Here is a 26,136-nt window from a genome sequence, read left to right on the forward strand (position 1 = left end):
TGCCCAGGAAAGAGGTTGATCTCCATCCCTGGGGGTTTTGAAGAGATATGTAGATGTGGTACTCAGAGACATGTTTTAGTAGTGGACTTAGCATTGTTTCATTAATAGTTGGACTCGATGATCTTAAAAGTCTTTTCCAATTGAAACGATTCTATAAATTTTTATTTGGAGTGTAAGGCCTCTCTTTGTGCATTTGAAGCTCTGGAGTTTTGGATGAGTTCCTGTTAGTTGCTTCACCTTTGGTTCTGGAGGCCAAGTTTAGAGGTGCAGTGATAGTTCATAAAACATTCCTTTTCATCTCAGCCATTTTTATAGCAGTATTTGTTTTCTAGGTTGGTTAGCCATAGTTTAGATGGATATATGATACAGTCCAGTGATTTAATTTTTTTTTACCATAGTGGACAATATTAATTGGTTTTGCTTTTTAATTATGTTTTTTAATTATAGCATCAAATGCAATATATCACTGTATATAAAATAAATGTGCTTTTTTGTGTGGCATTTCCTTGGAGGATGTGGAGTAAGGTAACAGACTAAGGACTGTGGTTTTCTATATGTGATCTTTGCAGTATTTTTGAATGCAAGGTATAATAAATATGTTGCTTCAAATGTTTAGTTGTTGATTAAAAAGACTTCAAATTTGCTCATAAAAATATCCACTTTTTGTCTCTGAATGCTTCCCACCTCAAATTCAATTTTCCCTGCAGTACTTTTGTGAGGCAGAGCTGTTGTTATCGCTCTTTTATGGATGGCAGCTGTGGCAGAGGCTTTGCTTTTCCATTGTGAGTGGAGTGGGCAGCGTGCCCATGTGAGCCAAGTGCCAGGTCCTGCTGGCGTGAGGGCTCTGCCATGCTACCTGACAGGCAGGTGCCTAATGCTGGATGAGGCCGAGGGCTGCCAGGTATCACACAGCACCCTGGCCTGCTGGAAGCTCGTGCTGTCTCATGTGCTAGTACTAGGTACCTCCACAGACAGCTCTTTAGCTTGAGCACATGAAGATTTCAGGGTCCTTGTTCCTGGAGTACCTTAATTTTTAGCATGTTTCTCTGATTTCTGAATACTCCAGTTCCTTGAGGAAGTTAAAATCTTCAGTCTGAACTGCAATTTTTTGCATGAATTGTTGATTATGATAAGCTGGTAAATAAATTTCTTTAGTAGAAAGTAGAAAACTACAGTTATTTATACAAAGAAAACATTTTTTACAAACACAGGCTACTTTCATTTGTAAAAAGCATGTTAGCATTCTTTTGTGTTTAGACTTAAAGCATGACAGCTTGCTTATTGGGTTTGTCTGGCAAGGTTTTGGTAGCAGGGGGCTACAGGGGTGGCTTCTCTAAGAAGCTGCCAGAAGCTTCCCCCATGTGTGTAGAGCCAATGTCAACTGGCTCCAGGACACACCTGCTGCTGGCCAAGGCCAAGCCCATCGGTGACAGTGGCAGCACCAGCATTCATCAGAGTTAAGTAATGGGGAAAATTACTCTGACAGAGCAAATGCTCTCTGACTGAGCATCCTCACTCCAGAGAGAGGAGTGAGAATGTGTGACAGAAACTGCTCTCCAAAGTAGATGCACATTAACTCAGATGCAGTTATTCTCTATCAGCAGCTAAACTTTTAAACTTAAGATCTATTGGGTGGAGGAATGAGAGGTGTCAGGAAGGAGAATTTAGCATCCAGTAGGCAAAGGGAGGAAGAGGTGGAAGCAGGAACACTCTTTCCTTGAACACAGTGGCTGAGATTTTTAAGGTGTATTATTTGATTTATGAAAAAGTTTTTCTTGGTGTCTGGGTGTTTTGCTTATTTATTGTCTGAATTCCTTTTCTGATGTACTAATTTAGTTTTGTTTGGGAAGTTTTTCTCAAAATGTTGAGCCTCTCAGATGTGACTACTTCCATGCTTTGCGTGTCTTGGCTTTATGGATTGAGAAATTTCAAAGAATGCTGCATCTGTGGGTAAAATTGGGATACTCTAACATCATGCTTTGCCATAGCATGATGTTATAGTCTACTTAGCAGAAGGAGATGAATATTAGTATACAGCTGCAGATCTCCCAAGCTGTTGAAGTATGCTGAAAATGAATTTGTGTTTAGTTTATACCCTTGCTGTTTTAGTAGGATGAGAATTGAAACAGACCTTAGCTCTAATACAGCTTGGACTAACAAGTGAGCAGTTTTCCTCATGGGTTGCAGCAGAGCAAATTAGAACCAGCATATTTCATAAATCTTGATTAAAAAGCTTGACAAATGTATTTAAGAAGTTTGTGAAGCCTCCGTACTTCCAGTTAAAAGCAGGCACCCCCTGGAAGTTGACAGGGTCTAGGATTGGGGATATAGTTCTGAATTGCCTAACAAGCTTAGTGTTTGTACAAGTTTAAGTATTTTTATTGCAGAAATATATTGCTTTGTTCAATGAAGGAAAGGAATGGATTTACCTTTTGTAGCTAAAGGTGGTTGTAGCTGGATGAACTACCTGCAAGCTGCTCTTTTGATGGCAAAAGCATACCATGTCTCTATAGAAAGGATTGTGACTGCCACTGAGAGGTTCCAGATAATCTTTGCCCTGAATTTCACTACTACAGATAGACAGTTTCCTTTTTTTTTCCCTGAGAAAGATATATTCATTCTTCTCTATTGTACTGGTACAGTCACCTGAATTAGTAATAGCAAAAATTCTGCTGTAAGATGCTGCCAGCAGCTACTTGGCTGCCATCCCACAACAAGAACAGACTGCATCCAAGTTCTGATGCCAAATCATGTGTAGGTTAACCTTTGTAACCCATCTCAAATCAACACGTGCTGTCTTTGGGGAATAAATCTGGTCTATTTATAGGAATACTCTGTCTGTATTCGATAGCTTGCATGCAAACTATGCAATTAAATCCTCTAGCAGTTGTTGCTGAAAGGCTTCCCCACTGTGAGGCAATGTCTGTGAGAAACTACCCTTGTAGAAAGTAAATCCTTTTTTCACCTTAAGATTCTGCATGATTGAGTCATTGAATATGGAAGTATCAGTAAGGTGTCTGTCGCTGAAATAGTGTCATGTGCAGGAACAAGTTACGGTTCCTGTCTGTTCAATTTCATATGGCATGTGACATGAGTGGCAACACCTAAGTGAAAGATGTGACCTGTGATCTGGGACGTCATGGGAGGAGAGGACTGTGAACACTGGCACTGTAAGCTGCCATCAGTGAAACTTGAGATGCCATACTTGAATGCCAGCACTTTAACACAGAGTAAAGCTCCAGCTTTCAGCAATTAGCACAGAGGGAAAGTTTAAATGACCGGTGTTCTCCAAAATCTTGAACAGTAGGACAAATCTTTTAAGGCAAAGCTTGGGGAATATTTTGTGTTGTGATTTTGTTTTTTCCTTTCTGTAAACTTACATTAATTAGGGGTGAGGAATATGCTTTTCTTTCCAGAAGATAATTCTTTATGTCCCCTTATATTAAAGAAGCATCAGAGGGAACAGGTTAAGACAGGGGTCTTAGTCTATGAAGTACTCTTCCTTTCTCATTTTGTGTCTTTGATCTATTCATCTGCATTATCTCCATCCAGATGAAGTTAAAATTATGTTGCCTGTAGTTGGGTAACAAGATTACCTCCAAAATGCCTGCTTTTTACTTTATGTAAAATTGAATGATTCACACTTCACAACACTTCTGTAAATGTGGCAGCAGAAGAACATTGTGAGAAAAGATTAGTGGGCTTCAGTTATTGTTCCTGCTCCTTTAGTTTAGTTTTTTTCCCTGTAAAAATGAGAATCTTGAAACACTCAGGGTAACATGGTGTTCTGTAAACAGTTTAATAATTTTCAGTGTTTTTATAGACAAACATAATAAGATGACAAGCAACTGCAAACAGAAATTTAAGAAGTAAGGCAAGACAAGTTTTGACAAGGAAAAAAACAACGCTGTCTTGCTCATTTAATGAAGCTTTTGGTGTTTTTTTTTTTTTAGGTACGTAAGAGAAAATGTATCTTGTATACAGCCTTATATACAGCAGACACAGTTGCTTGTGAGATGGGGGATTACTTACAGTATGAGACAATGTCTAACCTGAAGGGTTGCAAACACTTCAGCAGCAAGTGTTTAGAATTTAAAATTAACTTTGAAAAGGGTCTGGAATAGAAGAGAAACAAATGTATTTCAGTAGGCTTAATGCAGATTTTTTTGTGGGTGTAGGTAGGAGTAGTCACCTGCATATCATAAGGGTTCATGAGAAGCTGTTCTGCAGGAAAATATTGTGAGGGTTCTTTTTTTATATTTTGTTATATACATAGAAAGTATGATGCAGTATCATGCTGTTGAATGGGGTATAAAAAGCAGCTGTCTTGGTTGTTATTTATGGTGTTTGTAAGATACATTAATTAAAAGGTTCTTTCAGCTTGGTCAGTGCTGTAAGGTATTAGCTGGAGTTGGTGTCCAGTTTGGGTACAGCACTGCATGAAAGCTGTATGGGTGGGGAGGAGGGGAGAAAAAGAAGTCTAAGTAAAGAACTAGAAAACAACATGACTTTCTAGGGAAAGGCTAAAAGATATGGGTAGTTTAGTTGAAAAAGAGAAGCCTAAGAAATTCAAGTGTTCAAATATTTAAAAACTAGCTCTTCTCATAGATGTCTGTAATACTTGAAGGGCAGTAATGCTTGAGGTGTGGCCCAGGAACGTACACCTGATTTCTGCACTTAATTCTGAATCATTTTCTACAAAGTACCTTTGGATATATTTATTTTTCTTGTATGATTATTGTGTGTCCAATCTTGAAAATAAAAATAGCATTGAGCAGATCAATTGCTGTATGACTGAAAGGCTAGAATATAAATTCTGTATCTAAGAGTGTAATAATGCTGCAGTGATATGGAGAATGGTGTACTTTCAGGGAAATGTATTTATGTTGTGGATCTTCTCTCTGAGAATATTTTGAACTACCCACTTGAAAGCTGTCAGGTCATATCTTGGTCATAAAGCCCTGGTATCTTACATTCTTTCTTGCATATTATTATATAAGATCAGCTTTTTTTTTTTTTTTTTTTTTCCTCTGCAGTATTGCAGTTTAAGAATAAGAACTGTGTAAACCCATGGGGAAGAGGCAGATAGAAGAGGGAAAGAAATAGAAATGAAAAACAGTGATTAACTCATGGATGTGTTTATGTTGGAGCTGCTTTTTCTTTGTCTGAATTTTGATTTGGTTAATGGTATTTACTTTTTCCTGCCATCCTTTCATGTTTTAAATTTTTAAATGCTTCCTTTTGTTTTGGTAGAGAACTAATTGTTGTCTTGTTGGTAGACTTGGCTTTCCTATGCAGTGGAATGCCAAAAGCATCACAGCCTCACTTTGTACCTTGTAATAATAATTTAGGATAAACACTATAATTGCTGTATTTACCTTCATTTTATAAGCTGGTAAAACATAGTTATAAATTACATGAATTTAGAAGGCAGTACCATCAGCTTGAGTACAGGAGGAAAAGAGAAACACTACTAAATTTATTTAAAAATTAAATAACCAAGGTGGTTCTCGAACTATATATTGACAAATCCATGCTTATGAAAATGCAACCCAGAATCTGACAGTAAGATAATGACTTAATTGTATGGTTTTATGCCCAGTCAAGAGGGTTTCTTGGTACTTTTATGTCATCGGCTACTGCTGGTAATACTTAATTACTTGATAGCCTTATTTTCATCTTTCTCTGCATCCTAATTCTAATTTTGCCTTATCTTGTGCCTTGAGTTAGAGAATGGTTTCTGTGGATGACAGACTTGTATTGGGTCAAGTTTTTCAGTGCTGACATCCAATTAGAGACATCAGAGATGGTGATGTTCGGGGTGCTGTGTGTCATCCAACTGCAGACTTCTATCATTTCATTAATTAAGTGGTAGTGGGAACTCAACTTGAGATGACTGATGGTGTTGGTAGACTGCAATAAATTGCTGTGTTCCTGCCAGGGACTGAGCAAAGTCATCTTAAAAGATCCAGCCAATTGAAATCTCCAAATATCAATTGCAAAATTGCATTCAGATTCTTAAAAGTCATTTTTATAAGACTTAAACTTGTAATTGGGGCTCTTGGGGGAGAACAAATCAATATTGGTAACAGAAAGACTCAATTTCCTACATTTATCTATGTGATAGTTTCTTACACATCTGGTTTAGTGTTGGAGGGATTACTGATTCTCCATGGGTTCCCAATTCATTCATTAGTTGATCAAAATACATGCTAAGTTTACTGTACGGTAAATCACCACTTCATTGTTTCTGTTGTATATGCTGAGAGCTGGTCTTTTCTATAAGAACCTGAGGACTCTAATCTGTTGTATAATCAGCTTGCTTACACAGATACCAGGCCACACAGGTATCAGCTGTTTGCTGTATGTCTTAAAAAGGTTAGTGAGCTGGCACATTGCACTAGAAAAGAATTGTAACATTTGAAAGCATATGCACTGAACCTGTGCTAAAGCAGCAGTGCGAACAACACCACTTCATGTTCTCGGAAGGATGGAAAGCCTAACACACAGTGTTAAATGTATTCTGAACTGGGATTTGGTACCTTTGTCTCTCTTCTCCAGTATTAGCAACAGACTTTACGTTTCTCTTGTAGTTAAATGTAGAATCTATATATTAATTAAGTTATTTGTTAAAGGATTGCCAATTCTATTTATAGACGCTAAACAGCTTTTGATCTAAGGTATGAAAAAACATAAAAAACCACTGACCTGAAGGGCCAACAACATACTCCATTAAATTGTGCCAGAATTCCAGTAGATTTTGAACCAGTGGAAATAAAAATAAATGTAAGTATGTAAAGCCAGCATGGAAGTAAGAATGAAGTGTGTTAGTCAAGGGCAGCATAACTTAAGGATTTTTAAAACTAAGCCTGTGTTTTTGCATCTTAAAATGTAGTATGTTAAATGTAATATGTTCAAGGGTTACAAATTGCATTGAGTTTTTGAAATATTCTAAGATATTTCTGAAAGTTGTCCTAATTAAAGCTTCTGCTCTAAGGACTCTAGATTAGATCAGCTGTAGCTTTTCTTAGCTATGTCTTGGAAGATGTCTATGGATGGAGGTTCTGCAACTAGTCAGGAGAATCTGTGCTGCACAGTGTGACCTGTAGAAGTCTGTTAAAAATTAAGCAACTTGAAGCTTTATAATAGAAAGTTACAAGCAGCAACACTGGTATCTAGTAATAACTTGATTTGCTTTGTTTTATAATGTTGTGTCTTGTACTATTTTCAAAACAGATCCTAGTGTTCTTTGTGATTTGGACTGCTAGTGGACTTACTGTCCAGAATGACTACATATTTTTAATAATGATAACTAAATTAGAGCTCAGCATTGTACACACTGTGTGAGCTTTTTTCCCTTCTCATTGTGCATTGCTTTGTGTTTATTAAGTTGAAATTCACCTGACAGCTTATCCTATGCTCACAGAGAGCAGTAAGCTATAGATTTTTGTGTCATCTAGAACTGTATAATCATCACCAATTACCACCTTGCTAACCAGTCCTTTGCCTTAAAATTTATGGTATTCTTTGCAAACCAGAGAAATATATCCTGTATTAACTAATCCCCTGGAAGAGAGACCATTGTGTTCATACCCTTCCTTTCCATGCTTTAGTATGTGAGAAAGGATTCTTCTCTCTTCTTGTGCCTTAATTAAATTTTTTAAGAACTTTTGGTGAAGGATTGTGCCAAAGCTATTTCAGCAAGTCTTTCTACCCTCTCCTCCTTGCATCCTTCTGCTTTCCACTCTTTCTCTTCATCTTTTAGAGAAGTCTAATAGCTGTGAGTGGGACATCTATCTATCTGCCAGAAATACTGTCTTCCCCCTAAAGCCCAAAAGGTTCTCACGAGGCTACACATTCTAGCGTTTGTTATAGCTTATATGAGTTTCCTCATGTGTGTCTATGTAAATCCTAGGATTTCATGCAATCAACATGTCTGGTGTTTTATTGTTTTCCATTCTTCTGGTAGAGGTGTTAATTTAAAACATGTCAGCAGTTCTGGATTTTGGCTGCTGTAGAGCTATTGGGTAAACACTTGCTGATCCCAGTGGGGTTTGCTGTCACTGCTGTGTATATTCTAAGGCCTTTTATATTGTAATATCAATTTCAGAAACTTGCTTAGATATGTTTTTGAATGAGAACTTTAGTTTGGAGAACTTCCAAATCTCTTTAGAGATTTAGTTTCGAAAGAATAATAAAAAAACCCAAAACAACCAAACAACCAAAAACCCAAAGAAAACCAACTTACATAGTATAACTGGATTTTATCAATGCTTTTGGCACTCATTCATTTGTAATCCTTGTCACCTGTCAGGATTTTTCTATCTGCTTTGAAAAGTGTTTATTATTAACTTTTATCAAATGAATCCTCCGGAATATTTTGTTCAGTCTTTCTTTTGACTTCTTTTTTGTTTGGTTGATATAATTAATCTCCCTTTTCCTTTGAAAAATGTCTTTTAATATTTTGGTTTTAAATATAAAATCCAGTACCTCTTTAGTGCTTTGTCTAAGCTATCAGTAATAATGGCCTTTGAATAAAGTTCTCTGGGAAGTCACAAAAAACCTGTAACATGTTTATTTCATCATAAAATAGTAATTCCTTACTATTTAAATATAAATTTTTATTATTATCAAAGTTGCTGATTTGTCTTGGGCTTTTGATGGTTTTTTGAACTTGTTTAACCAACTCATTCACTCAAAGATTCTGTATATAACTGTATGGTGAAGTGAGAGCTGTATGCCTTTTTGATCTTCACCATAAAAGAGTGTGTAGCCACTAAAGCAGAATAGGGATCTCAGTTTGACTCAGGCACTCCTCGACTTACATACACAGTGGTGAAATAAGTAACTCCCATGCCTGCATTCCAGTGTGATTGATGATTATGGCTGCCTTATGGAACTTGGTTGGTTACTTCCAGCAGAGAAAGTTATGCTCTGTGTCTGCTGTGCTAATGCAGGGCTCAAGAAGTGGAAATAAAGTAATGAGTGAGATGGGCAAAAGTTCCTTCTAGACTGATGCTAAGCAGCTGGTGATTTCATCTTCTATTTGGGGAAAGTTCTGTTTGCTTTCTTCCTTTCAATCTCCTTCATTCCCCACTTCCTAACTAGTGCTTTGGATTTTGCCTTCTTTAATACGAAAAATGTATACCTTGTCAGATACATTTTGAATGTAAATTACCTGTCAAAGTATTTATCAGTAGCTTTTGCAGTTGTTTTAAGGTGGAAAATGTAGTGACTCTTTACTTAGGTAGTAGTTACCTTTGCACATACTCACAGTGCTGCTAATGCAGTTTAAAACTATATCACAAATAAGACTTAAAATTGCAGAGGTACAGTTTTTAAAAACCTATCACATGAAGATTTGAGATCTCAATTTGTAGCTTTTTTCCTTACCTTCAGTGATTTCTCACACTGTTTAGAAATGCCAGTGAAAAGATAAACATTACATCACTCAGTGAAGTCCATCTAATTTGAGCTTTTTGAAAGCATAAGGAAGTAAACTTATTGTGCAGCCCTTTCAGAGAGTGCCCTGCTTAGTAGTTCCTTGTCAGTTCAAGACAGGCTTTTCCACATGCTTTTTCCACATTTCTCCCTTTCCCAGTTGTCTTCTTGTAGAAGAACTGCAGACATCCTGAAACCAACTTCTTGTAGACCTGTGCTGTGAGACATTCTTTGGTTTCTAGGATTTATGACTCTGGGTCAGGGCTTTGCAAGTGATTATTTTGAATTCTTCTGTTGGCAACTGGAATTCTGAAGGAAAGTTGATTCTGGTTTTCAGTTTTGTGTACACAGCTTAGATAAAGCACGTGGTGAATGATGTATATTGCATTTGCGAAAGAGCAAGTGGAGAGTGTGAGGTTTTGATGGTGATGTTATTAGAAATGTGTAATATGGTTGTAAAGATAAACAACCTTTATGTTTTGTTCAAGAACCAAACTTTCCCTTTTTTTTTTTTATTGTGAAATACTTGTTAAAGATGTGCTGCCAGCCTCATACTCTAAGTATTCACAGCAGTAGGAATTTTATAGAAGAAAATAGATTCAAAAAGAGCACACATCACACACTATGGGAGGTGCGACTGTAAAGACTTCACTAATGCAGCTGTTAAAATGTCTTAAAGTTCATTTTCTGTGTGCAAAACTTGATGTAGAGTATGCTTAAAACTTGCTTTTGATACTTCATGTTTGGAACAGAGTAATTTCAGAGAGGCTGTGGGGGGAATGCCAAAATAATACAAGTTCTAGTAATTAAAAAGAGAAGGGTGGTGTGTGGGGTGGATTTAGAGAGGTGTGAGAGTGACTGTCAGGCGAACCCAATAATAGACTTACAGTTCTCCTTGCACATCAAACATATTAAAGATTAATTCTAAAACTATCACGGTTTATTCCAGCTTTTGTACGACAATTGTACTTGTCCTTTGGAAATGGAAAAGAGGCTGGCTTGATAAAGGTGAATAAAAAATCATAATAGAAATTTGGCTTGGAAGCCCTTGAGGGGTTGCTGGGGTGCTCTCTGCCTCTGACACCAAGCAGAAACCTCCTTACCACCAAATCCTGTCTCAGGATTTACTGACCCAGGGAGAAGGCAGCTCTCTCCAGTGTTACTCCATAGGAGAGACGGAAGAAGCTCCTTGTTAGGGAGAGAAGTTCCATCTGGCCTCTTTGCCTCTCTAGTGTTTGTAGGAAGGCAAGGAAGTGGCTCCATATCAAGATGGGGTAGGCTGGCTGAGGAGCAGGAGGTTCCTGAAGGAGAAGCACAGTGGGTGCTTGTGTTGGGCCTCACTGTCAGCTGCTGGACTACTGTTGCTTCTGCAGTGAAATAATATTTGTAGTGCTTGATATTGCATATGTTTAGAACTGTAGTGCTTCTGTGTTATTGGTCTTTATCCCGTTCCTACTGAAAGTGCCAGGTAGAAGTAAGCAGGAGGAAGCTAATGCATTGGTATTGTTTAATTACTGCACTTTCAGGTTTTGTTTTCATTTTGGTTTTTCTCCTTTTCCTTGGCACTGTGTAAGACCCGTGTCTGGCCGGGCTGTTTGGGTCCGATCTGGCTAGCTATGGACCTTAGCTCACATGGTCTTACACAGACGAAAGCAAAAGATGAAGTGCTCTTCTCCACATGGGAATGAATGTCCTCTGTCTTTAGAACCACCAGGCAGAAAAACCTGCATGGGAAGAGGGTGTTTGCTCATGGGGGGACACTTTTAACCTGGGGGCATGTGGGGTAGAGGAAGAGGACCATGGCCAATGAGATACCAGTAAGGAGGGGCAAGGGGAGGGACTGACCAGGGTAGAGACCACTGGGGTGGGTGAGGGAAATGCCATGTGATAGGAGAGGGAGGTAACAAACCTCATGGTAAAACATAAACTATTCAGTGCAATGTAAAGACTACTCATTGCACAGCTCCAATCACCCAGTGCAAAACAACAACTAAATAAACTATTTAATGCAATATAACAGCACTGAACATTTGCTGTGCTTTCTTTAGGTCAGGATTTTACTGTCAAAATAGATTTTACTGCTAATTAACTTGGATTTGCTTTCTCACATTAAAAAAAAGGTGGGGGCAGTAATGACAGTCATTCTGCTTTTATTATGTAAGGCAAAAAAATGCCAACCTTTTTTATTTGTTCTAAAAATACATTGACTTTCTTAGTTCATGTTTTTTATTGAAAGTTAAAATTTGTCATAGACATCTGAGAGAGGTTTAGGCCTTAAGTTTTGTCAGCTGAACATCTGAGAACATGAGCTTGTGAATGTATATTTTATGAGTTCCTTTCTGGGGTTTCAGCTTGGCTTGGGTTGGAGACTGCACTTAAGGAAGTGGTGTATTCCCAGGAGTGAAAAATTAGGTAGCTGAGATGCAAGTTTAACTGCCTGGGGAACCAAGATGATGTAGTGGCTGTGCACCAGTTTTAGAAATGTCAGTAATATTTTAAAGATAGGCTTAAATACTTTGGTGCCTCTTCACCTACATGCTTACCGAGTTGTAACCAAAATTCTGTATTTCTCAGTGTGCTTTTTGAATGATAAAAATTGGCTTTTGCTAGCATAAGTACACTTAGTGGATTTTTAATAATGATACAATACAGTCCATTTTGTTATTTTAAAATTTTGTGTTTGCATCTTTAAGAAGTAAAATAGAGAAACAGTTTTGATTAAGTTCCTGTAAAGCAATTATCAAAGTAGCTTGACAGTCCTAGAAAGAATGGATATGGATGGTTCGCTGTGAAAACCTGAGGCTACGTGAAAACATCTTCTGGGTCATGCTTGATTTGATACTATCATGCAAAGCCTGGGTGAAGTACTAAGCTCAAACATGAGATAAAGCTCCTTAAAACTACAAAGCTGTGAGTGCTCAGGTCAGAGTTCAGAGTGTTGTTAACAAACTGAAAAAGTGATAAGAAAACAAAAATACAGTTTAGAGCAATAATAATTGGTGTATGTGCAAAACACACGAGGAAGATACACCAAATGTATGAGACAAGAACAAGATGTAGGAAATAAATCTTTAAATGCAACTGCAAAATGAAACAGCATTTCTTGGTGTGAGAATATTGATAGTAAAATTGCCAAGAATGCCACTTCAATCTAGGTTTGTTATTCCTTGCAGATGTTTGCATTATGGATAAAGGAACAATTGACTCTAATTTTACCCATTTAGTTCTTTAAACTAAAAGCTCAGAAGCTGAAGGGAAGAACAGTGTCAGTTGCTTCTCAGCAATAGTTACACAGGATAAAGGAAAAACTTTATTTGCGATCTGATTTTTGTATTTGGATAATAATGTCTTAAAATGTGGTTTGTTTTTCTTTGTTAAACAGCTGTAGTGGGTAGCCCCTTAGTGAAATTTCTAACATTTTATGTAATTCCTTTGCACAACTGAAATTCAGCAAAATATTTTGAAGCCCTATTAAGGGAACGCCCGAGTGTTTGAAATAGCTGGTGTACAGTTTTTCTGTTATGGAACAACACTGACATCCAGTGGTGGTCTTTTACTACTGCGGTCTTTTAAGATGCTCTTTGCTTAATTGCTTCAAGTGTTCTCTTTTCTATTGAGGTGTTATCAAGTAAGAAAAATTTGAAGGCTTTCTGCGATTTTTTTTTTTTTCCCTTTGAAAACCTTACTGTTTTATGGCATGATTGTATAAGTCTGATTCTGTAGCAAAGATACATAAGGAACATTGAGATTTTTGCGTAAACACAATGAAAATAGCTATATGAAATTTCCTATAAAACTCAAGTGTTGGTTTGTGTGGCTGGCACTGAATTAGAAATGGTAGTGCAGTTGGTGTTTGACGCTGATATCACAGTGTTTCTGGAAGAGTTGGGAATCTGAAATTGGTAAATTTTATAGAACATATTTATTTATATTAATTTTCTTTATTTGCTTCTTTCCATAAAGAAAGCTTCTTCTTAAGCTTAAGATGTTAATTCTAGAGATGCTAGAAGAAAATTACAGAGGATTTATAGAAAAACGATGTGGTAGAAAAAGGATGGAAGATTAAAGATTTGTGTTTGTGCATGAACTGTTAATTACAGAGAGAAAAGATGCTTTTCAAGAAAGATGCTCATGACAAATAAATATTATTAGGAGAGTTTTTTACCTGATGGGTTTAATTAGAGAATAAGGCTCTCATTTAAAACCTTTCTCTGTGTGTGTGCATGTGTATACCCGTGTGTGTTTGTCTGCAGATGAAGTGCTTGATCCAGCAGTATAGAGCAGACAAAAAATGCATCTTGCTTTGATACTGCCAGTTTCTTCAGTGTTTCAGACAGAGGTGATAGGGTAGCAGAACACAAATCTGTATATTCAGGCCACATCAGGTGTAATTTGTTGTTTATGAAGTAAAGCAGAACGTAAAGAGAGATAAGTAGAGGCATAGGCAAGATTGGTGCTATGGTTATACCCCATAGCAGTGGGAAATACTGAGGAGGAGAATGCACACCTATAATGTACAAAAGTGGGTTATTAAATTGATGTTATAGTTGATATGAAGGAGCAGTGGGAAAACAGCTCTGCCTGTCACTGATACAATGATTTTTTTTGTGTATTGCAAAGGAAGAATTACTGAAATCTGTTTTCCATAGAAGCTTGTTGAGAACATTTTGACAGAAAAATTGCAGATTTGGATTTATATGTGAATGATTCATGTAGAAAATGCTGATTCATTACTAATGCTTTGTTTTAATGTCTCATTTGAAGGTGGAAAAGCAGGTACTTTCTAGGAGATGTTTTTTCTGACAAAAGCTGTTGCTAAGAGGATTGTACTGCTTCATGTCTCAGATGAATGAAGCTGGAGTGGGGGGAGGAATAGGTGAGATATCCCTCAGGTTTCAGCAAGCGTAATGCAAAAGAATTGCAGTAGAAACATTTATTTTCCTTTCTCTTCTGATCTCATTTCTCTTGAGAATGTTTCACAAATAACCATCGCAACCATTTGTGGAAGATTTATACACGTTTGGTTGAAAACTGATTTTTTTTTTTCCTTCTAATTTGTATTAATGTTCTAAGGCCACAGGATCCCTGTGTGACTCCTGCAGCATTACTTACTAAAATTCCCTTGAAATCAATGTAGTTGTTTTCATAACGTCAATATGTAACTTTTAAGATTGTTTTAAAATGTGTAAGAAATAAGTGTAGTGAGTACTTTATTTCTTGGAAACTAAAGGTAATTTTAGTGTGTCTTAGTCTGGTGGGAGGTTGTGTTGTGGGGTTCTTTTGGTGTTACTGTAAGATGTCAGTGGTCAGCCACTGGCTTGCTTTGGACTTCTTGGAGAGCTTTGTGAAGCTTGGCTGCTGCTCCCTATGCTTCTCACCCATTTATTTTACTTTTTTATTTATTGCTGCTTCGCATTAAGCAGAAGGGCTTAATTCTGAAATGTTTTTTTATGGAAGGAAAAAAGGGAAGTTTGTTGATTGTGGCAGCATGATTTCTGTGCCAGGTTATTCCCAGTGTCTCCTTGATTTATAAAGGAAAGTTGGGGGAGGCAGCTTGGAATGGAGGTGTGGAGAGCAAGAATTGACAGACACTGGCACAGCCAGGTAGATCTTGGGAACTGGGGGATTTATGGGTGCTTCCAGCCGTGTGATCCAGTTCATGCATGGTTTGGGATTGCTTCCAACCACTTGGCAATAGGAAGTGTGTTGGATTAATGTAATAGGATCACACTGTAGGTCACCTTTTGTTACCTAAGGTCATGATACTTTGCAAAACGGGCAGAACAGGTAATGCAGATGATGTGAGGCACTTGAGTGAATATAATAGAGACACAGAGCTGCAGGGCTGTTCTCTTTGACTCCAGAGCAGGTTTTTACTGGTTTTGGTTTTATTCAGGGTCAGGTGTTTTTTTTTCCTTCCTTGATCTAATACAGAGAACAAAGAATTGAGTGGCCCTATGCTGTAAAGGTCCTACCTTCAGCATATTGCATGCCTTCATTAAGAACAGATAGAAAAAGGGAATCTGATTCCTTTAGAGTCTGGAAAAAGCTCAGACTTAATAATCCTTATGTTGTTGGGGAAAGGATTATGCCTTCTGAAGAGGTAGCTTTATCTGTTTTAACTCCCTTTTCATTCTTGAACGAGGTAGATGTATTTTTTCTGTATAAATAAATTTATTTTAAAATACATTTAATAAAAATATTTATTTTTATTTTCTTAAATAATTGTGTGCCTGTAGCAGGAAATATTCAAAGCCAAACTTAGTTAAAGAAGAAAACTTAATTAAAGAAACTTATTTCAAATAAACTTAGTTTATTTTCTCCTGTTTGTACAGGAGACTGTACAAACAGGAGAAAATAAAATAGTTTATTTGAAATAAGTTTCTTTAATTTTTTAAAGAAAATATAAACATGTTTGGAGTACTCATTGCTATATGAAGTAGTCTGTATAAGAATGTTATTATGGCAAAATGAAAAAGACTGACTTGATATACACTGGTTTCTAGCTTCTGTTTCAGCAGCTCTGGCTGAATCTGGTGTACAATGTCTCCTGGTTGCAGTTTGCTTCCTGGCCAATTTCTGACCATTTTTTACTAAATCTATAGTTTTGCATCATGTTGCACAGAAGCAGCCCCTGACACATTACTGGAATGCTCTTTTTTTCTCTGTTGAAGTTCTATAGCAAAATTTGACTGGCAGAATTATTGATTTGATCTTTTTTTCTTGAAAGTAATTTTGATCCTGATCTTTTGCATTTACCTAATTTATATTTTCATATAATAAGCATCTATAATATAATAACCTAACCAAACTAACCAACCCTAAACTATAAAGTATCCCCCCTACACTGATATTTCCAGATTTTGGTTTTTTGAAAACTCTTAAAATTACCAAGTCAGTTAGGTTTTTGCTAAAAAGCTTTGATGTTTGCTTAAATCAGCCTAACAGATGTCCTCAGTAGTATTCTATGATTGGTGTCCCTGTGAGGTTGGCAGAGATTTTGGTCAGAGAGGCAATGGTTTTGCTAAGTGCTGTTTCTTAAATTAACATGAGTCAAAAATTAGTGGTCTTCTCCCATGAGGTTCTCTTTATCCTTCTGTCTCAAAAGCTTTCCTAAATAGTTAAGACAAACTAAACTGAAAATTGATATGTAAATTTATACATAAAAAGTTATAAACTGAAAATTTTGACTAAACCAGAGTGCTATTTTGACAGCTGTGATTCAGTCTTCTTCACTTTGAGGTGCAAAAGTAAAACATGACTCAGCAGTGAATTTTGTAATACAAGAATTAATCTTGTCCTATATAGAGAAAGTTTAATTGTAGGTCAGATTCTTGTTTACTTGTTCTTTAAAGATGTTTCTTTCTTGCTAGAATATGGTTGCGCTTATGTTGAAGTACTCGGCTTAAATTACTCTGTAAGAGAATTGCAGTCCCTCTAGCTTTAGTAGAATGAAGAATGACTTCATTTGCATTTGGAGCAGTAAAAGAAAAATCCTTCCATGACTTAGCCAACAGTCTAAAACTCAGCTTATGGATTTTGTTCTCCCTCAGCCCCTGCTGTTCAACTTATGTTCAGTTTTATGCTGAAGATGGCAGAAGGCAAACTGGTAGAGTTTGATACTGCTCTTTCTAGGAAGTCTGTTGGTGTAATTAGGCCACAGTTGAAGCCTCAAGAGCAGGATAGTCTGGATGTATCTGTTTCCCCTGGCACAGAGTGGGAATGTTGTTCTACTTTACCTTCTGACTCCAGCTAATGAGAGCTGCTAATGCACAGGAGTCGCACAAATCTTCCCATATCATAGTACTGAAGCTTAGAATTACTCAGCTGGGAAATCCTATATTCCCATGCAAGGTAACACATCTTGCTACCTTATTCTTCTCAAACATTTGTCTTTTATAAAAAAAAAAGGATTGTTTCTTCTTATGCTTCTTGATATATGTATGCTTTTTTTTCTGTCTGAATTGTTTCATTACTGGCTTTTCTTCTTTTTGGTGATGGTGGGCTAGAGACTCAGGATTTGCTAGATTCCATTGTCTGACATGAACAGATAAATCCCATCAAGTGTCTGGGTTAGAGCACAGCTGGGAGCAGTAATTAGTCTTGGAACACTGGCAGGACTGGAAAGGGCAATGCTAAAGTCACCAGGGCTGGAATCAAAAAGGTCTGTCAAGTGTACTTCCCTTCAAGTATTTTTTTGCCATGTTTGTATGTCACACTGTGAACATTATTTTCTTCAAAACAAAGTATTTCTTGAAGCACCCAGGAATATTTATTTTTAGTGTAAGTTACTCTTTGTTTCTTAAATCATTCTTTTGTTATTGGGAAAAGGTGATTTCTTGGTGAGTAGTTATTTAAATGTTGAGGAAGAACTGTGTTTCAGACTGGGTGTCTATCAATTATGTAATGGTTGCTGTGATGTGTTGGAATAAAATGAGCTGTGCAGAAGAAAGCAGGTTGCCAGCTTCTGAAAAACTGGAACTGCAGATGGGTTAGAGTAGGCAAAGTGAACAACAAATGTCACAATTTCTGATCACTCAAGTTAAAATTATCCTTTTTTAATTTTTTTTTGAAAGTTAGAATAGGTCAGCCCTTTAAAATGGATTGAGGTAATCAATTCAAAACTTAGTGTGCAAAACTTATTATATACTTACAGAATTTTTGCAGAAAGATACTGATCCTGCGCTGCCACCATCCATGTAAGGAAACGACATACATTAAGTAATTTTTAATGTATTTTTGTATCTATGCTTCACCAGTACAAAAGATAGGAACTAAAGACAATCTCATAGACAGAAGAAATGTTTGTCTCATTGATACATCTTGTGATATTCTATTTTTTTTCTTTAACAGGTGTCTTTCAGAGGAAGGAATTGAAGCTTGCTTAAGTTCATCTGAAAAAGTTGATACAAATGATATTATCCTGGTTGCCCTTAATGTAAGTTATGGTAGTGAAAATGTTTTTTTTCTGAGAAATCATGCTAAAAATGATAGATGTAATGGCTCAAATATAGGTTTGGGTGTCTAATTAAGTGTGCTATTGCCAGTGTGATTTATGTAAAGGACAGAGTACTTACCTTTCTCCTGGCCTGTATGAATTGTAAGTTGTATTTGGAAGGAACATCTATTCCAAACTGCAAAGCATGTAGGAGAAAAAATGAACAGATTTAGCTGTAGGAAAATATCTTTTTTTGTTTATGAAATGTAAAACTAAAATCCAACTACAAGCAGTAATGCAACCAGAAGTGCTATGTAATGACATGAGTATGAAATTTTAGTATAAGATTGTTGGGATGAATAAAGCAGCCTTACTTTGACTTCTGGACATGATACTCCTTAAAGCACATTCAGACTACATATCCTATGTTGTCTTCATATTTATGTAACTAAAACCTGTTTTTTTTTTTCTTTACTATAGAAATCTGGATTAGTACTCATAATTTTGGCAAAAAATTAACAAGGAATATACAAGACAGAGCAACCTCTTCAAAGCAATATACCATAATATTTTTAAGGATATGAGAAAAGTGTGCATGTACATCCCTCTTTTTCAGAATTCTAGTATATACATTGTTGGTAAACATTAATAAGTCTGCTGCCTTTCTTAGTTCATGTATTGCTATTTTCTTTTAACATGTTTTATCAAATCCATGCTCAGATGTTTTAAATGGTTTAATATAAACTGTACTTTATTTGGTTTAATATAAATTTTGTAATAACTATATGTACTTTCAAGGGGGAAAACAATGTAGTCAAGTGCTTAAGAGAAAAGTATTCTTCCTTGATGAAATTAGAAATAATAAAATAATGAAATTCTGTGAGAATTGTTAGGGATTATTTTGTCCACCCTCCAGATTTAACCACTGGATGGTTTTAGATGATTCTCTGAAAAAGAGAGTCCCCTCTGCTCCTTTCACTTATTCTTTAAAGCATGTGTTCAGTCACTCATGTATGCAGGCACCAGTTCATGTAAGGAATACGAACAGTATTAAAGCAAAATTATAATGCAGAGATGCAAAGAATATAATACAAAACATGCAGACGGGAAGCATTTGATTCCTGGACCAGAGCAGCATGTCCATATATTTGAGAATTCATGGCTGCTTTATGCAAAACCCAGATAAAGTATTTGTGAGTTGCTGGGTACTACCCTGCATGTAGTATGCTGGAATAAGTACTGACATGATCATTTGTGACTGTGTTGGTATCCCAGGTTTGTTTAATAGATAATAAACCAGAAATGTTGCACAGTTACTCCAAAGCCAGAATTAATGGCTTATCACTTTTAATCATTAAGTTAGTTCTTTTTGTGCCCAGAAGATTAACTTGTTTGTTGAGTAAGTAGAGGGTAGCAGTGTGTCTTTAATGGCAGGATAACAGTGAATTTATGTTCCACTTCTTAAAAATTCTTCCTTGACTGCTAGAGGCACCTTTCAGGCAGAAGAAATTCAGAAGTCAGCTGACCTTTTTTACCTTTTTTGAATGTGTGTGTATGAATTGCTTAAATAAGTATGAAGTAGACATAAATGTATCTTCAGTCCTTCAAATGTTTTTTTCTAAGAACTTAAGAAGTGTTTGTAAAAGTTGTGTACCCTTCCCGCTACTCTGATGTGAAGCTGGAGATTTCAGCGAGGGCAAGTTCTGCCTGAGCAGCCCAGTAGCTTTCTGTGATGGGGTGACTGCATCAGTGGACAAGGGAGGGGCTACAGATGTCATTTATCTGGCCTTTGGTAAAGCCTTTGACACAGTCCCTGAGAATATCCTTCTTTCTAAACTGGAGAAAGATGGATTTAATGAGTGGACTGTTAGAAGCATAAGAAAGTAGTTGGACAGTCCCATCCAGAGGGTAGTGGTCAATGGCTCAGAGTCCCAGTGGACATCAGTGACAAGTGGTGTCCCTCAGGGATCTGTATTGGGACCAGTGTCACCGACTATCTTCATTAATGACAGATGAAGTGTCCAAGTACACCCTCAGCAAATTTTCAGATGACCTCAAGCTGAGTAGTGCAGTTGACACACCTGAAGGACAGGATGCCATCCAGAGGGACCTGGACAAGCTTGAGAAGTGGGTGCATGGGAATCTCGTGAGGTTTAACAGGACCAAGGGCAGGGTGCTGCTCCTCGGTTGGGACAAGCACCAATATCAGCACAGGCTGGGGATGCACATATTGAGAGCAGCCCTGCTGTGAAGGACTTGGAGGTCCTGCTGGATGAGAAGCTGGATGTGACCCAGCCATGTGCACTCACAGCCCAGAACAGAAAGCCAAACGTGTCCTGGGCTGCATCCAAAGCAGTGTGGGCAGTAGAGCCATGGAGGGGATTCTGACCCTCTGCTCTGGTGAGACTCCACCTGCAGTGCTACACTAAGCTCTGGGGTCCCCAGTGGAGAAAGGATATGAATCTGTTATGCCAAGTCTAGAGGAGGGACACCAGGATGATTGGAGAGATGGACAGCTCTCCTGTGAGTAAAGGCTTGGGATGGTTCAGCCTGAAAATGTTTCGGGGTGACCTAATTGTGGCTTTCCAGTGCCTGAAGGAAGCTTATGAGAGAGATGGAGAGAGAGACTTCTTACAAGGACGTGTAGTGAAAGAACAAGGGGGAATGGCTTCAATCTGAGAGTAGGTTTAGGCTGGAGGAAGTTCTTTACTGTGTGGGTGGTGAGGCACTAGAATAGATTGCTCAGAGAAGTCGTGGATGCCCCATCCCTTTAAGTGTTTAAGGATGTGTTGCATGGGCTCTGAGCAACATTGTCTTAGTAAAAGGTGTACCCTGTCCATAGGAGGGGAGTTGGAATTAGATGTTAAGGTCCCTTTCAACCCAAACCATTCTAGAATGATTCTATTGTACAGATATGGAACACGCAGGAACATTTATAGGAGCCTGTGTGCTCTTCAGAGACACACAACTGACAGATGAATTTCCCCAGTTGTGAAAAACTCAGATTTTCTCAGATTGAAAAACTGAATGCGCTTCCTTGTCATTACCAGGCTATCTTGTGCAACAGAGAGAGGATTGGGCATTTATTTCCTCTATATACTCAGTAAATATGCTAAAAGTGCATTCTTATGATTGTTTTCTAATTTGTAATTTACCAGTATTTCTCACTGAAAACCAGAATAAATCAATTGTTTACAATATTTCGAATACTAAAATACAGTCCTGCTCAGTTTTAGATCAGGGTGCCAGAACAGTAGCCCATTGACATATACTAATGGTAAAATATTGTTCAAGTTCTTGTAATAATTACATTTAGCACATTTTCTTCTGAAAGAATTATGATCATAATAAGTAAGAATTTGTGCATGTAAAAAGACAGGAACTGAAAATACTTTTCTCTAAGTGCCTGATGGAGAGCAAAGATGGATGTTTTACCTCTATGAAACCTCACAGTTATGTTTAACCATTAAGCATTGCATAGCCATTCGGTTTTGTTTATTTAAAAGCATTTTAATCAATGTTGAAAATGTAATTAAAACAGGAATAGAATTTGAAAAGCAAAAGGATTTCTTTTGTAAACTCTTGAGTTGTTGAATTTTTTATCGCACAAAGGAGTGGATTTCTGTTGAATAAATAGTTGTCATTATGGAAAAAACTATATTTTTACTCCCATTTTATGGGGTTTTTTTTCTTTTTTTTTTTTTTTAGTGCATATTTTAAGTTAATATTGTCTTGTCTTCTGTAATCATTTCAGACAGATTTAAGAACGATTGGCAAGAAATTCCTCCCCAGTGACATCAATGGTGGAAAGGTGGAAAAGGTAGACAATATTTTTACTTCACTTTTCTGTATTCTGTGATTTCTGTGTTATGACAGCTTTCTGTGGCACATTAGTCTAGTTTTGTCATTGCTTCACATACAAAAACCCCCAATATTTAAATCTATTATAGTGAAAAAATATGAACATAAGCTCCATAAAAGAAAACTTTCTGGATTTTATTTCACAGCTTTGAAATGATTAAGTGAAATTCTGAACAATCCTGGCAACTTCATTTGTTGCTGGAAAGTTATTTAACTTGTTTGGTCTTGACATTGTATCAGAACTTCATTTTTTCCTCTCATTATCGTGAGAGGGCAACAAAGCAGGTCAAAAATAAATCAAAGTAGTGGTTTGATTCTGATATACAGAGATACATGTTAATGCTGGGTGCTTGCCTACTGACATCCATGGCTATAGCTGTGCACTTCATGTAAATTTCCTATGGTTGTGTATCCCACAAGTCATGGATAAAACATGTTAGATAGGGTAAAGCTTTGTGCTAGAGAAGAGTGTTGTACTTGAAACTTGGGTGTGCTGGATTTTAATGCATGTTGTGTGTTTGGGTAAAAATGAAATTTGTCCCCTTCTGTATACCCTTCCTGTTTTGTTCCTTACATGTGATTCAGAGATGGGTAAATGAAGGAATATTGTTTTAAACCTAGCAGTGATTCTCACTTCAATTCTTTACTTCAAATATTAGTCAATGACAAATGACAGTCTATCACTGATGTGAAAGTTCTAGGGAGACATATTTCTTTACTGTTGCAATTGAGATAGTGGTAAGTTAAGGTGGGTTTGTTTTAAGAAAGCCAGATTGATTTATGAGAGAGGCTGCTAAGAGCTGTTTGGATTTGTTTATTTTGTTGTCTAAATGGAGTAGTCACTGCTGCAAGCACAGATTTCTACAAGAAAAAAAGCACAAACATTATTGCCATTTATGCAAAGCACACTTGAGAGAGAGTCCATTGCAGTATCACAGATACTGGCTAGGCAGCAGTCAGTGCATCCAGCATATTACTTAGTAAGCCAACTTTATGGGAAGAGTTTTATTAACTTTATCTATATTCATAGATCTTTAGAAAATTATTCTAAAAAAAATCCAACCCAGACACTTGCAAACCATTTCCTGGAGGGTGATAATCCTTCATGTTTTGGGAAGAATTACAAAGAAAAAAAATCTGCTTGAGAAGGACTCCTATTTATAACTTTTAGCTCAAGCTATTAGATAGTCTGCTGAATCTTCCCTTTCTTAACAGTAATTTCCTTTTTTTTGAGTCAAATAAGGCAAATCTGACTCCTTTATCAGTGCTGCTGTTTAGTTTTCAATGTCTGCAAATACATTGTTATAGAGCTATGTGTTTACAAAAAAATAAATTTGCTTTATGGGAGAGGAACAACTTCTTTCTTCCATAGAAAGTAGTAATTGGTTGTTCAGAAATTATGTGCTATTATTCTTCTTCTCAGCCAAGACTAATATCAGTATTATTTATATCTTGAGAACCTATGTTGTATTTCTGTCTTGCATAGAAAATACCTTTATATATTTAAAAAATAACTTTTTATGCCTGTTGTATAATAGGCAAATTGTTGCATAAAAGCTGGGAGAGTCCTAGTATGAAACATGGGTATTTGACCACTATAGATGGTCATCTTCAACTTCAGTCATTAATACACAGAGCTATTTCACTCATTCATTCAGTATCTGTGTTTTGTATGGGCTATAAAAAAAAATCAATATTACCAGCATTAACCACAAGATGGCCACATTTGCATAGGATTTGGGAAAACTGGATCCTTCCATTTCTGTCTAGGTGACTATACACCATGGAGATCCGTTAAGTATTTTTGAAAGAATTGAATTGCTAAGAAGACTATAAAGTTACAACATATAATTTAATAGCTGTTACATTTAAGGTGTTATTGGTTTTCTTTTGAGAACTTCTGTTACATTAGCTGCAGAAGAAGAATTCAGAAGGGATTAAGGTTGTGATCTCAGAGTTCCTTTCTGAGTACTGGCAAATTGATGGTAAACAGTTGAAAACATAAGATGCCAGCAATTGAATACCTGTTAAACGTTACTCATACGCTTTCCCATTTCTGTTTCATTGGTTTTTTTGATTGTGGATTTTTGTTTCCTACAGCCTTTTAATTTTTTTTTTTCAAAATTATGATCAGATTTGTGGTTCCATTTAAAACTGATTTGCATTTAAAAAAGCTTTTTTCAGTGAAAGTGTTTGCTGCATCAGATCTCCTACTGCCATTATAGTAAAGCTACTGTGCTCCTGTTCCCTTATTTATTAATTTCTCTATTATATACTTACCTACTGGTTGTCTGCTCATTTTGGGTTTTTCTGGCAACCTGTTCTGTTTCTTCAAGGTTATAAGCTGATGAACTGTGCACTTTTTCATCTTTTTGCTGTCATTTAGCAGCTAGAGATCAGTTGAGCAGCCACAGACAATTTTTTTTTTTCAGAGAAATTAAAATGACTTAGCTATAGCTGAAATGTGGTAAATGGTTGAGCTTATTGATTTGGGCTTGGGTTTTTCAGGTGGATTTATTTTGCTTTATTTTGGTGCTTTTTGTTTGTGGTGGCGTTTTTTGGGGGGTTTTGGTGTGGTTTTTTTTTTTTGTTTTTGTTTTTTATTTGGTTGGTTTTTTGTTTGGTTATTTTTAGTTATAATTTTTAGTGTTTGTAACATAGATTATGGTGTGTTTAGTAGGGTATCTAGTTTTACGTAATCAGTAAACAAGTAATGTCCCTTCAGTTTGTTATGTTTTGATTGGACTGTTGTTCAAGGAAGCTGTATTTCTGGTTGGAGTTTACAAAGCAGTTGTACTTGAAATTTCCTCTGGATCCAAACAGAGAGTCTTCTAAGCTGTTTTTTTGTTCTTTAGAAGACTTTGTCAGTGACACCCTGCAGTGAAATCTTATCTGGCCTCCATGCTACGTTCAAAGTGACAGTATCTGTGTTTTTGTTTGTTTACCTCCTACACTGTTTTCATTCACTTTTATTTTGTAATCGGTATCTCAGAGATTTGTGAATCATCACATCTGTTTCTCTGTAAAACCCATTTTTATCATGTTTTAGAACACAGAGTACATGAGTGATAGAAATTCAACATGACTGCCTGATCAAGTTACACTTTTCTTTGCCTGGGGGCATCTGTTGGTACGTCTAGATATTGCAGTGTGTTTGCTTAACAGTGCTAACAATTTTGTCTTTTCTGTTTGACTTATCTAGCTGGAAGGGCCATGTGTCCTGCAAATACAGAAAATTCGCAATGTTGCTGCACCAAAGGATAATGAAGAATCTCAGGCTGCTCCCAGAATGTTACGTTTACAGATGACTGATGGACACACAAGCTGCACAGCTATAGAATACAGTAGCATGTCAAAAATAAGGTGAACAGCTTACTTTTCCATGTTTCCTTTGCTACTTAAATTTCCTTGAAATAATGGAAGTGTCCTTAGTAATTTATGAAAATATTGCTCTGCAAAAGAGGCTTCCTTTTTGGATTTCTATATAAAGGAGAAATTTAAGTTCAGCATGGAAAGGTACATATGAATGTAAATTAAAGTTCTGTTTGTGCTGAACTACATAATGGAAGAAAGTGGATTTTTGCAGCCATCTACTGAGTTGTAGTTTCACAACACACAGCATTTTTGGGTTGTGTGCAAACTTGGGTGAAATTCCCAATTTTCAGTAGTAGCAGATGTTTTGCCTTACCCTTGTAGAAGGACTGCCATAGGCTTGACGCTCCTAACCCAGTGCTTAACCAAGGGCAGGTCTTTAACTTGGATATTTCTTCAGTTTAAACTGAAGGGTAAGAGAGGTGATTACTGATGAACATGACAATGTTTTGTGTGTTTGGTTATGGAGGTGCTAAAAACAATCTCTGGTGTTTAGTCCGTAGAGTCATGGTGTGCTCTGCACT

At 36.8% G+C, this 26,136-nt stretch overlaps 1 protein-coding gene across 3 annotated transcripts in view; it reads left to right on the forward strand.

Moving 5' to 3' along the window:
- TDRD3 (tudor domain containing 3) overlaps positions 1-26,136 on the forward strand; it is a 92,922-nt gene that overhangs the window by 22,839 nt on the left and 43,947 nt on the right. For 2 of the 3 annotated variants that reach the window (XM_050970390.1, XM_009085266.4), the window contains exons 2-4: positions 18,295-18,379; positions 22,134-22,199; positions 25,443-25,603. In XM_050970390.1, coding sequence (XP_050826347.1) covers positions 18,295-18,379; positions 22,134-22,199; positions 25,443-25,603 — 312 coding nt within the window. Of the gene's footprint in view, positions 1-18,294; positions 18,380-22,133; positions 22,200-25,442; positions 25,604-26,136 lie in introns of those variants that run through there. The other variant, XM_018908709.3, reaches the window with a different exon arrangement.

Source organism: Serinus canaria, chromosome 1, assembly GCF_022539315.1.
Source record: "Serinus canaria isolate serCan28SL12 chromosome 1, serCan2020, whole genome shotgun sequence".
NCBI classification, from domain to species: domain Eukaryota; kingdom Metazoa; phylum Chordata; class Aves; order Passeriformes; family Fringillidae; genus Serinus; species Serinus canaria.